The sequence below is a fragment of the Vespula pensylvanica genome, chromosome 9 (assembly GCF_014466175.1).
Source record: "Vespula pensylvanica isolate Volc-1 chromosome 9, ASM1446617v1, whole genome shotgun sequence".
Lineage (NCBI taxonomy): Eukaryota > Metazoa > Arthropoda > Insecta > Hymenoptera > Vespidae > Vespula > Vespula pensylvanica.
Window position 1 is genome coordinate 5,295,550 of NC_057693.1, and position 18,010 is coordinate 5,313,559.

General features: G+C 41.5%; 3 protein-coding genes across 12 annotated transcripts in view; all 3 read right to left on the reverse strand.

Annotated features, from left to right (window-relative positions):
• The window catches only part of LOC122632092 (tubulin polyglutamylase TTLL4-like), a 21,064-nt gene extending 7,618 nt beyond the window's left edge, over positions 1-13,446 (reverse strand). The window contains exon 1 of the mRNA XM_043818560.1: positions 11,718-13,446. Within this exon, the coding sequence (XP_043674495.1) occupies positions 11,718-13,405 (1,688 nt within the window). The 5' untranslated portion in view covers positions 13,406-13,446. The remainder of the gene's footprint in view (positions 1-11,717) is intronic.
• Positions 13,445-15,622, reverse strand: LOC122632090 (tubulin polyglutamylase TTLL4-like). The gene has a single exon (XM_043818548.1). It carries the CDS (start codon positions 15,507-15,509, stop codon positions 13,755-13,757), a length of 1,755 nt encoding a protein of 584 aa, XP_043674483.1. The 5' UTR covers positions 15,510-15,622; the 3' UTR covers positions 13,445-13,754.
• Positions 15,623-15,913: 291 nt separating this feature from the next.
• Positions 15,914-18,010, reverse strand: part of LOC122632091 (tubulin polyglutamylase TTLL4-like) — a 131,483-nt gene continuing 129,386 nt past the window's right edge. For all 10 annotated transcript variants that reach the window (XM_043818559.1, XM_043818550.1, XM_043818558.1 and 7 more), the window contains one exon: positions 15,914-17,952. In XM_043818559.1, the coding sequence (XP_043674494.1) occupies positions 16,233-17,942 (1,710 nt within the window). In that variant the 5' untranslated portion in view covers positions 17,943-17,952 and the 3' untranslated portion in view covers positions 15,914-16,232. The remainder of the gene's footprint in view (positions 17,953-18,010) is intronic.

Below are 18,010 nucleotides of genomic sequence, written 5' to 3' on the forward strand. Positions count from 1 at the left end.
AAGAAGAAGAAGAAGAAGAATCCTTATGGCTTGGAGTCTTTGAAACGGGCCCATTTTCTCGGGCTCGGAGGCAGGCGATTGGTGCGTGGGCGTCGTCGAGAGAAACAGAAACAAAAAGAAAGAAAGAGAAAGAGAGAGAGAGAGAGAGAGAGAGAAAGAGAAAAAAGTAGAAAGAGAGAGGGAGTTGGAGAGCTCGAAAGAGAGCAAAAGAGGCGAAACGAACGCGAGCTAGCGAGCTAGCGAGTGTTCGCGAGAGCGGAACACGACGAAGCGCTTCCTGAAACGCTTCACCGCCGACGGCCGCTTCGTTCCCACGATAAGCGGGCACGATCCCGCTCTCTGCTCTTCTCTTATCCTTCTTATTCTCCTCCTCCTCCTCCTCCTCCACCTCGTCCTACTCATCCTCCTTTTTCCCTCCCCTCCCTTAAAGAGAACCAAAGCTCCATTTGTCCCGCGCCTTCGTCGAAGGGACGCGGCCGGATGGTGTGCTAACGATCGGATCGGCAACTTCTCTTTCTATCTCTTTCTCTCTTGTCATATTACTCTCTCTCTCTCTCTCTCTCTCTCTCTCTTTCTCTCTCTTTCTCTCTCTCTCTCTTTCTCTCTCACGAACACTTTCGAATACCTGTCTTACCAGTCTCGCGCCAGGAGCGTGGCCGACGCGTGCTCGCGAGCTACAGTCGAGCCTAGCGATCTCGATCCTTCTGATCCTTTCTTTCTTTCTTTGTTTCTTTCTTTCTTCCTTCCTTCCTTTCTACTTTCTTTTCTTCTTTCATCCTTCTCTCTTTCTTCCTTTCCATCCTTTCCTTTCTTCTCTTTTTTTCTCTCTTTACTCTCAAGTCATCCTTCCTATCGACAACGCCTTCGTCCTTCCAAGAAACTTATGATTGTTACCACGATGTTGTTTTTAACTCCACCCCCTTCTATTTTGTTAGCTTTTGCTTAACGTCCATTTTTCTTCTTCTTTATCAGCAACTTGTTCTTTTTATTAATACGATATCGTTTTAAGGGAATCGTCAAATGAGATAATCTATATGGAGATTCCTTCGTAGATCAGATTTCTCCGTGATCTCTCGATGACAGATTGATGTTTCGCAAGGATCTTTGTATATTTAACGATCGATGTCTTCGTTTAATAGACGGGACGGACAGAGTTTATATCGAATAGGTCGATCCTTTTAACAAAACGGATACGTTTCTGGACCGTTTGTCTCGGTTGAACGATAACTTCTCCTTTTGACTTTCAATGAGTCACTTCTTTAGACGAATCTACCGTAACGAACTAACGATATGATCTCGCATCCGAAATGAATTCGATCAGGGCTTTCTTTCTTTCTTTCTTTCTTTCTTTTTTTTTTTCTTTCATCATTGTATTTAGATAATATCTTACGGGGAAATAGTAATCATTATTTTTTGCTTCGATCTCCTGACAGACGAATGAAAAAAAAATATTAAAAAAAAACAAAACAAAAAAAAAAAAGAAAAAAGGGAAAGTACGAAGGAAATAAAAGAAAGAAGATAAAAATTAGAGAAGAGAAAATGTTTTGAATGAGTTTCGTTCAACGGACAAGAAGAAAGTACGGAATACAATCGGCTCGTTGTTTCTTTTATTTTCTGTTTGTTTGTTTTTTTTTCTTGTTTTTTCTTATCTTCGTAGGAAACGGTAGCTACGGCGCTTCGTCCCCTCTAAGGGTTCTCTTCGAAAGCGTGTCTGTCGCGTGGAGAGGAAAGTGGGACGAAAGGTCGATCCCGTTTTCTGGCTCGTGAGTCGAATCTTCGATTCGAGAAGCGCCAACGAAATTCCCACGATCGAGTGGAATACGAAGGAGAAAAGAAGAAAAGATGAGAGAGAATTCGGACGAGTTTGATCGAGGCGCGAAGAGAGTAAGCATTCTCCGTCTGCTTTCGACAAAATCCTACAGCTGGCTGACGGAGGAAAGTAATATTAAAGAAAGAGAGAGAGAGAGAGAGAGAGAGAGAGAGAGAGAGAGAGAGATATTTACGAAAAAGATGTTACACGATTCTTACATAATTACTTACCTGCCTATTGGAAGATCGAAGTTAAAAGAAATTACATTGATACACGACTTTTCGTGTGACTATAATCTTCTCAAAAAAGTAGTCAAAGAAGTATCAAGTGTAAAGTATTTTTCCTTTGATGACAAGGTACGAACGAACGGTGCATAAGTGGTTCAACGAGTCATCGAAAAAAAAAAGAAGAGTAATAAAAGAAACAAGAAAAAAAAAAAAGAAAGAAAAGAAATTCTTCTCGATCGCAACCCGATCATTAGCTTCCTCGCGAAGATAAAAATATATTTTTTGCGTAAGCTCGTACTTACATGTACGTACGTACATGTAGGTACTTATTTATACCACCGTGATAAAACGCGAAACATCGTTTTGTCAATGTTGTATAAACGACTTTTGCATCTCTCGACTTCTCTGGTCCATTTTGATCCGGCTCGTTAAATATATAAATGAGTCGGTAGAAGTGGGGAGAATTGGGGAGGCGGATCTCTTCGAAACGGAAATAATTTGGCAACTGTTGGTAAAGTGCTCGTTAAAGAACACGCGATGTTAGGGAAAAACTTTTGCGCGTAACGTCTAAGTGTATTTTAATTTGAAGCTTTTTATCGACTTTAACAACCGCGTCGATGTATGTATTCCTACGATTCTACGAAGAAAACATTTCTATCGAGAAAATATACCTAATTCTATCTATATTTTAATAACTACCGATTAAGATCCCTCTCGTTTATTTATAATATTTACGCGATTCATCGTATCGTTCTAATTGAAATCAACATTATTTTCCAAGATGCGCTGAGTTGCGTCTGGTTCTCTTCTGTTTACGAAGACCGAAAGAGTTAAGCTCCTTCGAAAGGAAAACATACAGGAGGAAGCATTTCCTGTAATTAGGAATAATGACATGGGCGCCTTCGTAGGCCGGTCCATAAGGATGGTTATCCTCTTCTTCCTCCTCTCGTTTTCCTCTTCTCTCTTGCTCTCTTCTCTCCTTCCTTTAGCTTCTCGATCATCTCGATGCCGTTCCGAAGCCGTTCATCACGCACAAAAAAATATGAGAGAAGTAGGAGAAGAGATGAGGGAGAGAGATGAAGAGATGTATTAAACAGAAAGAGAGAGAAAGAGAAAGAAAGAGAAAGAAAGAGAAAGAAAGAGAAGGAGACAAAGAGAAAGAGAGAGAGAGAGAGAGAGAGAGAGAGAGGGAAGAGGGAGAAGAGAGGACAGCCGAATCTGGCCGTTACAACTGGAGGAGCGTGGGAAGGTAGAAGTCGCGAATCCCTGTAAGGAACCGTTGTACTTCCTGAAGGAGGTCCTGCACCTGACGTCCTCGTTCGTGAGAAAGATTCCGTCTTGGGTGCGTCTCTCCCTTCTCTCTCTCTCTCTCTCTCTCTCTTTTTCTTTCTTGTTTTCTTTCTCTTTCTCTCTATCTTTCCATCTTTCTATCTCTCTTCCCCTCTATCGCGTAACGGCCACGCGAGCAGCACGCTTTCAGCACGTTTCGATTACGTGGGAAGCATTTCGAGCCTCTCTACTAGCGATCCGATCTTTCTACCCCCACTACTTGCAAACCCGTGACAACTTTTCTGGGTGGCGGACCTGCTTGCTACCGGAGCTACCCGAAAACCATGATCCTTTTCTTTTCCTTCTTTTTTCCTCCCGTTGCTTTCCTTTTTTCTCATAGTGGTTCTTTTCTTTCCTTTTTGGTTTTATTTTTTGTTCTTTTTCTATCTTTCTTCTTCTTTCTCTCCTGCTTCTTCATTACCGGTTTTTCGAAAATCAATCTCTCACGTAGGTTTCTCTCGATCGAAGTATCTCTTTACTTTTTTTTTCTCTCTCTCTCTCTCTGTTTTTTTTTTTTTTTTTTTTTTTTTTTTTAAGAGCCACACACGTCTAGCGTTTTGTTATTGTCTATTTACTTGTTTATTTATTTTTTTTTCTTTTTTTTTTGTCGAGTAAGCAAAAGGAAAAACGAGGAAGACGTAAAAAAGGACGAAAGTGGATCGGTGACGTTCGCTGCGGTCGAAGAAACGGGCGGAGAAAAAAGAAAAAGAAAGGAAAAAGAGAAGAAGAAAAGAAAGAAAAAGATAAGACGGCACAAGAGTCACGACTTCTTCAAGCGTTAATAATAATTTCTCGTGTCTCTCGTGGGAATGCTCCCCCGCGTCGTGGCCGCACGGTTCGATCCGCCGACTTACAAAAACGCGTCTGCCAGTACCGAAATGATCTCTCTTGAAGAGCGAACGTTTTCTAATCCGTCTACACAATATTCCATCCACGGAGACTCCTAATCCTTCTAAATGCATCCCGCTGACTCGTTTTACTTCTCGGTTTCTTTTCATTTTTGCATGTTGTCTGTTAAAAAAAAAAAAAAAAAAAAAAAAAAAATATGAATACAAAAAAAAAGAAAATAAATAAAATCGAAGGAATGCTCTTAATTTTATCGAGACATGAACGAGATATCGACTATTTTATCATCGATCCCGCATAATAAAGGTCACCTCGATAAAAACTTTACCCGTGCCAATAGATGTATCATGAACATAAAATTTCATGGTCAATGTTAATTGAGAAAATATCAACGCTAGTAGTCTCAGATTGGACCCTAATTAACAGAGAGCTTGACGATCTTACAAACAGCCTCGTCATTTCGTTTTAATTACCTCGGGAAACATCGTTTACATCTTGAATCTTTAAACGATAGATATAATTAATCGAGAAGGTACGGTCGAGTACGGTCGAATAGAATAATATTGGAAAAAAGTTTGGAAAAGTCTATTTCGAGACTATTTCCGTTCCTTAAAACTCATTTAAAGATGTAATGGTCTTTTTCCTTTTAAACAAGGTTTATTAAAATTTAATGGAATCGTTGAAAAGTAACGCGAACGTTACGACGATCCCTTCATCCGTCCCTTTCTCGGTTCGACAAAAGGACTTGCGTTCGAAAAGACGGAGAGAGAAATGAGAAGGAGAGAGGGGTGACATGGCCAAGGGTCGAAGGGACAAGAACGGTAAAAGCCTTTTGACGAATAGCTATGATTGAAAAGATTCCTTAGGATCGTCCTACGTACTTTTAATGCGTAGTACACGCGCAGGATGCGTGCCGAAAATGGTAGCAGGGCGGAGCTTAGAGAAACGAAGTGAAAAAGGGAGAGAGAGGGAGAGAGAAAGAAAGAGAGACTATCTCGATCAGAGTTTTACATCTATTTCGAGGGGTGAAGACAGAGAGGAGGAGGAGGAGGGACTATGCGCACCCCACGCTCGCCACCTGACGCACCCTGCTCGTGGGAACCGAAGAAGCCCATAGGAATTTTTCTCAACACAACCTTCACGCTTCTTCGAGCGCACGCTTGCACGTGCATCGCACACGCACACATCTGTATATATATTTTTATATGTAGGTATGTATGTATGTATGTATGTATGTATGTATGTATCTATCTATCTACGCGCGTGGTTTGTTCGTGGCACCCTCGTGCCTTTATACCCTTCTAACATTCACCCTGAAATTACCCTCTCATTTTTTTTCTTCTTTTTCTTTCTTTTTTTTTCTTCTTCGTCATCTTCTTCTTCTTCTTCTTCTTCTTCATTTTTTTCACATGAGAAAAACGAGAGATAATGAAATCCTCGAGATCCGCTCAGATATTCTAATCGATTCTAATACAAACGTTTTTTCCTTTTCTCTTCGACAAATTTCAATACAATCGAATCGATCGAAATATGTTTACGTATCGCGAACTCGAATCTTTTTTTTTTTTTTTTGCGACAGCTATCAGAAATCGTCGTTTATGCAGTTTCTAATTTTTTATTAGAATCTCCTCCCTACCTTTCTCTCTCTCTCTCTCTCTGTCTTTCTCTCTGGCAACGTATCGGATTAGAAAAAAATAAAAATAAAAAAAGAAAGAAGAAAAGAAAGAGAAATAAAAAGAAAAAAAAAAAAGGAAAGAATAGAAATGTACGTCCGGTCGATGCGATGCGCGTCGTGTTTGGGTGGTGTCATAGAGATAGTGCCGATGGATACATGGGAATAAGGTGCGTGACAATATTCATCCGTCGCACGAGAAAACCAGTAAAGCTCGCTTTACGAGTGAGCGAGCAGCGTGAAAGTATGTGGGAAGTCGATTGAGATTCGAGGGAGCGTTCGGCCCCGACGCAGCCTCGCGACGTGCGTCTTTACGCGAAGAGAGGAACGAGGAGAGGGTGCTAGAAAAAGAACGAGAAGGAGAAGGAAAGAAAATGAAATTAAGAAGAGAGAGAGAGAGAGAGAGAGAGAGAGAGAGAGAGAGAGAGAGAGTATGTGCGAGAGAAAGAGAGAGAAAGAGAGAAAGAGTATGTGTAAGAGAGAGAGAGAGAGAGAGAGAGAATGTACGTCACGAGCGGGATTATTGCGATGCTGAAACAATGGCCTATTTTGTATGTACGAGCACGCGAAGAGGCACGACGAGAGTGAGTTAGATAGAGAGAAAGAGAGAGAGAGAGAGAGAGAGAGAGAGAGAGAGAGAGAGAAGTGTAGGAGGATAAAGGAGAACCGAGCGTGCCGCGTCGCACGAGCGCGGCGCGCGCGACTCTCGGGATTCTATCGACGACCACGACGACGACGACGACGACGACGACGACGACTCTCCTATATTCTATGTACTCCTATATCTAGGTATCTATCTAGGTATGTATTCTATCTATATATACATGTACACTCGGTTGCAAAAGCAAACACACTCGAAGGATATACTTAGAACTAATAATACTGATATACCGTATACCATTGTGTAATAGTTGATCTTTCAACGGAGTACTTAAACTTAAATACAGTGTTTACGAAGATAAGATATATTACATAAATTAGATATTAGAATATAATGAATATTCAATGACGGATTCAAAGAGATGTTATCCATTCTTTTTAAATTCTATGTCTCTATAGACTTTTAAAGACTAAACTGTTACGACTAAACAAGTAGGAAGGAATGATACATATGTATAGCGGTCGTGCCGTTGGTTACGTTACAAGTGTTCCGAACGTTCCAACGTATACCTAGTCGTCGTTTCATTATTTATTACACGTAGAACGTAGCTTCCGGTTACGCGTTTTCTACTGTACTAAAATCCCCTTCGTCGTTCGTACGTGCTTGCTATTTTCGTTCTTCGTTCGAGACCGTCGCGAATAATCTGCGTTCTCTTCGCGTCGCGCGAAACAGTTCGACGAAACGAAACGATCGAGCACCGCGATCTCGATCGTTTAACTCATCCGAATATACCGTATCTCTTAGTAGGTATATTATTTCATTTTCTTATTTCGCCAACGTTCGTTAAAAAAAAAAAAGAAAAAAAAGAAAAAAAAGAAAAAAAAAAGAAAGAAACAAAAAACAAAATCGTTACATCTCGTAGAGTACCTTTCGTCGATCTCGTGCACGGGATTACTCGATAAAATTAGAAGACAAAAAAAAAAGAACAAAAAAGCGAAAGAATATTTCAATCTTTATACTCTAATCTACTTAAAAAAAAAAAAAAAAAAAAAAAAAAAAAGAAAAAAAATTTCTCATTAGGGATAATATTACACACACACACACACACACACACATATCTCTTTCAAAACGTATCGTTAAAAATTGATCGATTAAAAATTTACGTTCGTACGTTTAAATCCTCGTTTTTCGAAGAGTCCAAGAGTTACGATAAATCAGGTATGTACTTACATAGATAGATAAATGTATAAACGGACGCAAGGTATGGCGTTGGTTATGGTAAACGTGGGACGCGTGGGTGGATGGGGGGCACGCGACGCACCTGAGAATAAACGCGTGCGCGAACGACCGAGCGCATTATCCCGCGCCTGTCTACCCCACGCGTGCCCTCGACCCTTCCTTCTACTCTTCCTTCTCTTTCTCCTACTCTTCCTCTTCTTTTTCCTCCTGCTCCACCTCCACCTTCACCTCCACCTCTTCTTCTTCTTCTTCTTCCTCCTCTTGTTATTCTCTCTTCCAACTTGGGCTACACAGCAGTTTATTAAGTCGTTATCGAGAGAGACCGTGCACGCCCCCGCCGCCGAATTCCGCTCGCACGCTTCTTCCTTTTATTTTTTTTCTTTTTCCCTTTCCTCTTTCCTCTTTCCTGTCTCACCCCTCACTCTCTTTCCCTGTTATCTTTCGCACTTTTTATTTGTTTCCTTATTTTTTTTTTTTTTATTTTCTATTAACAGAAAGAAGCTATCTATCGGTCCTCCTACTTTTGAAATTTCTTTTCTATAACTCCTTGCGTTTCTTCCTTGTTTCTTTTTTATTTATTTTTTTTTTGTTTACGTTTTTTTTTTTTTATATCGTTAAGACTTTGATCTTTTTGACTAATTTGTTCACCAAAAAAATAGATGCGCATATATATATATATATTTATATATGTATACGTGCACGCGTATGGGTACGATGAATCAAAGAAGAATAATTCTTTGTAAATCAGCGAGTCGAGTATTCGCGAGATGTCTGAAGAAAAAAAAGAAAAAAAAAGAAAAAAGAAAAAGAAAGAAAAAAAGATTTGAAACTAATCTCGAGTCGAAGGAAGGAGAACGAAATAACCCGAAGATATGTGCGTTTTAAATGAAAGAAATCACGTGAGATTTAAGGCACGTATCTCGAATGTATGCAAATTCAAAGCGATATCGATCTCAGTGGCGTGACTTTGAAAGAGAGAAAGAGACAGAGACAGAGACAGAGACGGGTATAGAGAAAGAGAGATAGATGGAGAGAGAAAGAGAGAGAAAGAGAAAGAGAGTGGGTATTATCGGACTTAGGTGAGTGTACTGGAAAGATCTCAGTCCATCTGCCCGCGCATCGTACGTTCGTTGATACTTGACGCGATCTACGCAGAAATAGTTTATCCACGTTACACGATACACCTACATACGTACGTACGTACGTACGTACGTACATAAATACATATATACATAATATACTAACATCGGTTACTTCCTATTCGAGATAGAAGAGAGACCATAAATATTGATATAACGTGAGGACGATAGATTAATGGATCGAGCCGATCTAACTAGAAAAGAAGACTCCTCTCGTATCGCTTGTCATTGGAGGCGTTGGATTCGCTTCATTTATGAAGACGAAGAAGACGAAGAAGACGAAGAAGAAGAAGAAGAAGAAGAAGAAGAAGAAGAAGAAAGGTTTAGCATTTCCTTTGGAAGTGCAGTTAACGACGCATGTTCATTAATTAAACGGTAAAACGAATCGACTTAAAGTGCTATGATTCAATCCTTTTTTCCTTCCGAGGACATGTTTCTTAAAAGAGTATATAAAATATATATATATATATAAAAAATTAAATAAAAAAGAAAAGAAAAAGTAATACATACAAATCGAATCGAAAGCAACCTTGAAAGTGTTTCTACGATGGACAATCTCACGATCACCGTTCGCATAATCACGGTGTAAATGCTTTGGAAAGTTAATTATATACGCAGATACTTATGTATGTCTATATATATATATATATGTATATGTATATATACACGATACATTTTCTTTTTTTTTTTTTTTCTTTCTTTATTTTTCTTTATCTGGTTTTTTCTTTCGCTAAAATAGATACTAATAATGTTGCTCGACGATCACCTTCCTACGAAGCGAAACATGCCCCAACGTGTATGTAGTACGTTTCTTGGACTCGAACATTTTCCATAATTATCGCTCGTTTAGCCGACGAATTTGTATCTGTCAAAGGTAACATCCATTTAGAAACGAGTTTTTGACGTCCCGACCGAGATATACTTTGAAAACGGGATCGTACTTTTTCTCAGCGATTTCTCTCTCTTCCTCTCGTACGCGATCGTTATTCATCTTGTGTAAAAAAAAAAATGAAGAGAAAAAAATTATATATATATATATATATATATATATATAAGAAATAAAGGAGTCACGGGAATTAAAGATAAAACGTATAAAAGTCATTATCGTTACTCTTTCTCTTTTTTTTTTAATCGATCACGAGGATGATTTTATCGAAAGCTTAGATCTGATTTTGAAAAAAAGAAAAAGGAAAGGGTTAAATCGATCGAGTCATAAGCGGGCAGACTCGTTCGAGGGTTAAAAATATTTCATAATATTTTTAATGTCCCTTTATGCTCTGAACAAAAGAGCAAGTCATTTCACCGTCTAGCACTATGAATGTGATGATATCGAAGGAAAGTTAATTGGATATAAATAATTTAAAAAGAAGAGAGGAATTATGATTATTAAAAAATTCAATCGATCGAATGACACGCTCTGCTCGAGGCTTGGTCGAGTGTTAAAAATATTCTACATTATTTTTAATGTCAATCTCCCATGGCGGAAGAGAGCAAGTCATTTCATAGCGTTGCACGAACGTGATTATATCGAAAACTTGGATGTAGGTAATTTTGAAAAAGGAAGATAGAAGAAAGAAAAAAAGAAAAGAGAGAGATTATTAAAAATTGAAATCGATCGATTCGTACATCGGTCAAAGGGTGGAAAGAAGGTATGTGGAGGGACTCGTCCGAGTGTTAAAAATATTCCATATTGTTTTTAAAGTCGTTCCCCCTCGCATAAGAGTGCAAGTCATTTCTTCACCTCTTTCTCTCTATCTCGCTCTCTCTGTCGGTCAAGAAGACGAGGTCCTTAGCCTTACACACGGAGAACGTTGTGTGTTTGTTACGCAACACACTCGAGAAGTCTCCGCGTATGAATGAGTACATTCATAAAGACGTGCCGGCGCGGCACGTACGTAGCACGCATACGACGTACTGCAATCTCAATAAGAAAATATGTCTATTATGTTGTTACAATAACGATATCAATTCATTGACCGTCGCGGCACTGTGCGAGCCCATTGTCTTCGAACGATCGTTGCCTCGCGTATATAAGTCATGGCTACATACGTACGACGAGGATAATCGTTGCCTCGACTTTGTTGATTTCTCGATCGAAAAGTTTATCATTTGTTATTATTAATATACATATACATACGTACATACACATATATGTACACATACTTTTGTTTGATTCGTCATTGATCGTGCCCTTAAAGAAAATCGATATCTCTTGCGTTATCGTCGTCGTCGATACGCGTTGATAATTCTCCCAAGTTTGTTGTAACCTTACGCAACGATCTTACTTAACGAACGTTACATAATTAAGATAGAAATAAAAACGATTCCAACCGAAAATTATTATTACCGAAGGGAAAGAGAAATTTTAGTCGATATCCGGCTCGGCTTTTTCCAGAGACGATCCCACCGAATCGTACTTCCTCCGTATAAAACTGATATATGATGTTTTAAGTAGCGTAGAACTGACTAGTAATTGAATTTAAAGGGCGGAAGCGAAGAAATCTGGTCCCCTTTCGTATTAACTTAATCAAGTTCAGTTTGCCAGTACCGTCGACCGTCGCGGTCACAATAGAGACATTAAATTGTCAGTACAGATTTATTAAACCGGGTGGCTGTTACAGACATGAAACTCATTTGCTCCATGTAAAAATTAGACTGGATAATTTTCCCGACAATTTTTTCTTAAAAATTTCCTTCCAATCGTCTTACATAGGAGTTTACGAAAAATTTCGTTAGAACGAGATATGCAATAAAAATGACAAAGAAGAAAGGAAGAAGGAGAAGAAGAAAGGAAGAAGGACAAGAAGAAGAAGAAGAAGAAGAAAAAGGAGAAGAAGGAGAAGAAGAACGTTACTCGTTGTGACGTCTAAGGTGAAATTTTTGTTTACACAACTCTCGCAATCTTTGAACAGCCTCGTTCCTTTTCCGACTATAAGCCGTCTCCCAGGCGTCGAACAATCGATTGTAATAACCGAGATAAGTGAAATACTTGAAGTATTTGTGCGTATCCTTGGTAGGGAAGATCTTTCGGTAAGAGCCCAATCGATTTAATTCGTCCTCGTACTGTATCAATCGTCTGACGTCGTCGGCAGTTAGATTCTGAAGGATTTCGTTCAAGTAGTTTTGCCGTTTCTTCTTAGAAACGAATTGCAACTGTTTCAACTTTTCCCTGTTGGTCAGTCCCTTCTCGCTTAATCGAAAATCGTGACAGATCGCGGAATGTTCGCTCTTAGCGACCGCTTGACGAAGGGAACAATTTGGTAATTCCGCTGGTATACGATAGGAGACCAAATTCAAGGTATCCTTGACGAGAGCACCCTTGATAGTTTCGTCCAATAACGAAGGAGTTTGTAAGCTGGGACAAGCGTTGACTTCCAACAGCCAAGGCTTCAGATTCTCGTCCAGTAAAACGTCGATACCGAAAAGTTCGTAACAGTTGTACCAAGAGGCGGCGTATACGCGAGAGAAATTATTGACGCAGGACTCCGCGGAGACGATCGTCTTGACGGTCATGTCGTGAATCCTCTCGATGATACTCGCGGTGTTCACCGCCTGTTTCTCCAAATGACTCCAGAGACACTTGAGCGACCACTTGTGGCCCTTGCAAGAATCGACGCTGTCGTTCTCGCTATAAACCGAGGAGTACTTGTTGATACTGTAGTTGGTGAGATGCATAAAACGATCGTGGAGAGTCGAGGTGCTGTCCCTGTACTTGTTACTCGCGAATCTTACCAAGCCGTCTTCGTAAAAATATACTCTCAAAGGATCGATGCTGGTCACGAGTACGTAAAGTCTCAGATCGAACTTGTTACCGTTTATCAGTTTCGGTCTGGAGAGATAACGCTGGATCACCAGATAATTACACGTGCTAGGTATCTGCGTCTTATTGCTGATCACTTTGATCCCACGACCACGAGACGAAGCTGGCGGCTTCAATATCCACTTCTTCTCTTGGCCCTTATCCCAGATTTTCGATAGTATCTCGAAATCGTGCGGTAGTACGTACGTCCGCGGTACGAAGTCTATGCGTTTCTTCCCGTGAAGCAATATCAATCTACCGACGTTTCTGCACAAGCGATCCTTGTGTCCTATCTCGTACGAACCGGGAAAGTGATTGACCTTTTGAAAATTCTTCAGATTCGAGAAATTATACGTGTACATGATCTCGTTCCACGTGCCGCACCAACCGGAACAACCCGACAACAATCGGTATCCCGTATTTTGTACGATCTTTCGAACGATCGCTGGCGTCGCCGACGTCAGATCCCATTGCAGATGTTGTTGAATTTCCCGAGGGAAGTATCGGGCCTTCGCGTTGTGAGGTTGAAATTCTATGTATGGCGCAACGTGTGGAAACAGACTGGCACGAAGTGGCAACTCGTTCTTCGATTCGGTGCTCGTCGGCGGATCCTTTTTTATCGGAGGAAATAATAAGAGATATTCGGTTATCAGCTCGTACAAGTCTTCCTCGTCCTCTCTACTACGACCGTCGTACACGCTCGAGGTTAACCTCCCGCTTATCGTGTTCGTTGAAGCGTTCATAACTTTTTCTCGGTCTCTCTTTTTTTTGTGGGATTTTTTCTTCTTTTTCCTCCTAATCTCTCCTTTTTACATTTTCCTCGAATCGCGATCACCCATCGCCCGTTAAAGAAAAACACGCGCAAGATAATAATTTCGACCGACGAGACGATACTTTAATTCATAGTTTAATCAATTTCACGATGAGTTTAACCTTAAAATTTTTGACAGCTACGTATTATTTTAAAGGACCGTCGATCGGATGTGCAATGAACTCGAAATATACGGCGACAGTAAATCCGTATTTTCGATCAGTGATTTCGAGCGAAGGATGGGCCGCGACAACGCGTGGTTGTCCGGGCGGCCGCGCCGTTCAAGAGTTCGTTTCCTCTTGCAAATTTTTCAAAGGAGTTTGCTTCAAGTGATACCTCTCCCTGCACAATTTTCTCAACCTGTCGATACCTGGAAGCCTGTTATTACCGTACGCGTTTTCCCACGCGTCGAGAAGCATGTTGTAGTACCTGAGCTTGTCGAAGTACTTGAAGTACTCGTACGTGTTGCGCGTGGGGAAGATTTTCTCGAATCTGCCGGTTTGGGCGAGCTCGTCCTCGTGTCGTATCAAGACTCTCACGTCGTCGGGCGTGAGCTTCCTCAGAATCAAGTTCAAATAGTTTTGACGATTATGACAATTTTTCTCGAACGATCGTTGCTTCTCCTCCCCGTCCTTCGACAATAAAGCCTCGTAGATATTACGATCGTAACAGATTTGAGATTCTTTCGAGTGTCCTTCCAACGTCTCGACGTCGGCCGGTCCTAATATATTCGGCACGTGAAAACCAACGAGATTCAAGAAGTCGCGCGCGAGTTGGCCCTTCACGATCGCGCACAAAGGCGTCTCGGTATCCATGGAGGGACAATCGTTCACTTCGAGCAGCCATGGTTCCAAGCGTACGTCGAGGAGCACGTCGAAACCGAACAGCTGACAATTGTTGTAACTCGGTGGATTGCTATCCTTCATACCCTGGACTAAGGAAGCCTCGGCGGAGATAATACTTTTAATAACGATGCCCTTGATCTTTCGCCAAATGTTATTGGTATTCGCGCGTTCTCTGAAACGAAGATAATTCCAAAGTGCGGTCAACGACCACATGTTACCCTGTTGCTTGTTGGGATCGTCGTTTCCACGGTATCTAGGACTGAGCTTGTTGATCGAGGTATTAGTCAGATGCATGAAACGATCGTGGAGAGTATCGAATCTATTGCGGTATTTAACGGTGGCTACCCTTACGAGACCTTCCGAATAAATGAAGATACGAAGGGGATCGATGGACGTTAGCAGAACGTACAAACGTAGGTCGTACTTGTAGCCGTTGATCAAGCTTGGATTCCATAGGTAACGTTGGGCCAGGTAGGAAGACTTTTTCGGTATCTCGAAGCTGCGTGACACCAGTCGTATACCGCGACCGGCGCAAGAATCTGCTGGTTTCAGGATCCACACGGTTCTCCTATCCAACAATCTCTTAAGTTTCGCGTATTCGTTGGGTATTACGTAAGAGAGCGGCATGTAGTCGAAGCTCTTCTTACCGTGTATTTTGGCCATTCTGTTAATGTTCGTCCACAAGTTGATCTTGTTGCTTAACTGTTGACAATTCGGGAAGTGATTGATCTTTTGAAATTTTTTCAACTGCTTGCTCCTGCGTAAAAACGCTAGCTTGGTACACCAGGTACCGGACCAATTGGCCATAGGTTTCTCGGTCATCGTAAATCCCGATTTGAGAACCGTCAGACGTATCATTCGCGGCGAGAAGTTCTTGGTATGCCACCAGAGCAGGTGTCTCGTAATTTCCTGAGGTAATGACGCGCCGTTCTTGTCGTAACCGTGGAAGATGATGTACGGTGGAACGTGAGCAAAGAGGCTCTCTCGCATAGGTAGCTTCGACTTTTTGTCAACTCGATCGGTCTCGGAACGATCGCCTTCGATGGGCAACTTCGCTCGAGCCGTCGTTAAAAGCCATTCGGTTATCTCCTCGTACACGAACCCTTCGTCGTCTTCGTACTCGTCGAACCTCCATAATTTGCCGTAGCTGGTACCTGTCGAGACGTCCTTCCTCTCCTTACATATCGTCATACTTGAAAATTTCTCTCCTTTGGTTGCCCGGAACGTTCTTACATCGTATTTGTCGGAAAATTTTCTATTATGTGTCGAAACATACTGCCGGTTGTTCTGTTAATGACTGATTCGACGATAGAACCGTACAATTCGTTTATGTGTTCACGTCAATGGTGACGTGAACTTTTGATTGGAAACTCGATACCTTAACCTATGTCGGAGAGAGAGACAGAGAGAGAGAGAGAGAGAGAGAGAGAGAGAGAGAGGGGAAGAGAGGGACAAAGAGAGAGAGAGAGAGAGAGAGAGAGAGCAGCGTTAGCCAATCGCAAAGCTACTCCGATAGGAATCAAGTTAATAATCTTGCTCGAAGGGAAGATTGGAGTAATGCTTTGAGGGAGGCCGCACAAAAAATACCAAGAAAATAAATAAAACATTTTATTAGACAGAAAAATTTCATACAAGATAGATAATCGATGATCAGCGTAATCGAGTTAAAAGGCACATTATCATTTTCGCTGCCAGCTGCGAAATCGGGGATAGAACGATTACGCATACGTTCGTTTTACGGGGACGTTTTACGGTGATTATTATTATATATATATATAAAAAAAAAAAAAGGAAAGAGAGAGAAGAAAAGACGGGAAAAAGAAGAAAAAAAAACAAAAAAAAAAAAGAAAAACTTGCACTTACTATCGATTTTGTACACGCGATAATAGAACGGTTCTGAAAAAAATATATTAACTAATAAACCACTTGTTGCTCGAGATGATACTTGGCTTGACAGAGTTTTTGCAATCTCGAGATCCCCTTTTCTCGATTATCTCCGTAAGCGAATTCCCAAGCGTCGAGAAGCATGTTGTAGTATCTAGGAACGTCGAAGAATTGCATGTACTCGTGACTGGTGCTCGTAGGGAAGATTTTTTCGAATCTATCCAATTGGGTCAATTCGTCCTCGTAAGCGATCAGATGACGAACGTCGTCCGGTGTAAGGTCCTCGATGATCTCGTCTATGTAATCCTCGCGATCGCGCAGATTAGCGTACAAAGATTGTTTGTGCCTCTCCTGATAGCTCAAGGTCGTCCTGTGGAGCCGTAGATCCAAGCACACCGTGTCCACCTGATATTTCTGAGATATTTTCTCCACGTCCTCGGTCGGCATGGTAGAGGGCAATTGAAAACCGGCGATATTGAAGACGTTCTTTATCAAGGGACCCTTGACCGCGTCGTCGAGGGTCGATGACGATTGCAAGGACGGAGATATGTTCACCTCGAGCAACCACGGTTTCAAATGTTCGTCTAATAATATATCGAAACCGAAAAGTTCGTAACAACAGTACCTCGACTGCATGTTCGGTCTGCTGAGAGTATTGATCGACGATTCGCCGGCTATCATCGTCTTTACTACGATATCCTTCATGCTCGACCACAATTTCGAGACGTTCACGTGTTCTCTCTCGAGGTAAGACCAAAGCGTCCTCAAGGTCCACTTGTGCCCGAAACACGAGTCAGCGCAATTGTTGCTCGTGTAGGTCGCGCTGCTCTTGTTTATACTGTAATTCGTTAAGTGCATGAAACGATCGCTGAGATAGTTTATGTCGTCGACGTATTTTACGGACGCGAAACGGACCAAGCCGTCCGGATAAAGGTAAATCTTTAGGGGATTGAAACTCGTCACGAGAACGTAAAGACGCAAATCGAATTTGGCACCGCCGATCAATTTCGGCTTCGACAAATATTGCTGGACGACCACGGGACGTTTCTTTGGTATTTGGGACCAACGATGAACGACGCGAATACCTCTTCCTCTTGCCGAAGCCGGAGGCTTGATTATCCATTTTTCCTTGCTACCAGATTTCTCCCAGATCTGATGGAAGCAACGTAAGTCCTGAGGTAACACGTAAGTTCTAGGAACGAAACCGAACTCTCGTTTCCCGTACTTCGCCATCATCCTACTGACGTTACGCCACAAACGATCCTTCCGACCAACTTGAAACGTACCGGGAAAATGATTGACCTTTTGAAACTCTTTCAAGTTTTTATAACACGCCGACTTCATGTGTTTGCCCCAAGTGCCCGACCATTCTTGGGACTTTTTCATCAACCGAAAACCAGAATTTACGAGCGTACGACGTACGATAATAGGCGTGATCGTACTCAATCGCCATTTTAGGTGTTTGCTCATTTCGTAGGGCAACGGGAGGCCCTTTGAGTCGAACGATTGGAACGCTATGTAAGGGGCTACGTTGTCGAAAAGACTTCTCCTGAATGGAAACTTGTACTTTTTCTCGTTGTCGGCATTGATCTCCTCGAGAGTGAGCAGATTCCGATCGATATCTAAATAAGGCACGATTTCCTCGCTCTCTTCCTCGTACTGACTCTCCTCGAGGTCGCCCCCGTCTATGTCGTTCACTATACTCGAGATCTCGTGATGATTGTACGCGATCACATCCATCTCGATCGATCTGTAACAACATTTCAAAAGATTTTCAGCGCGTTTCAATCTCGTTCTCGTTTCTCCGT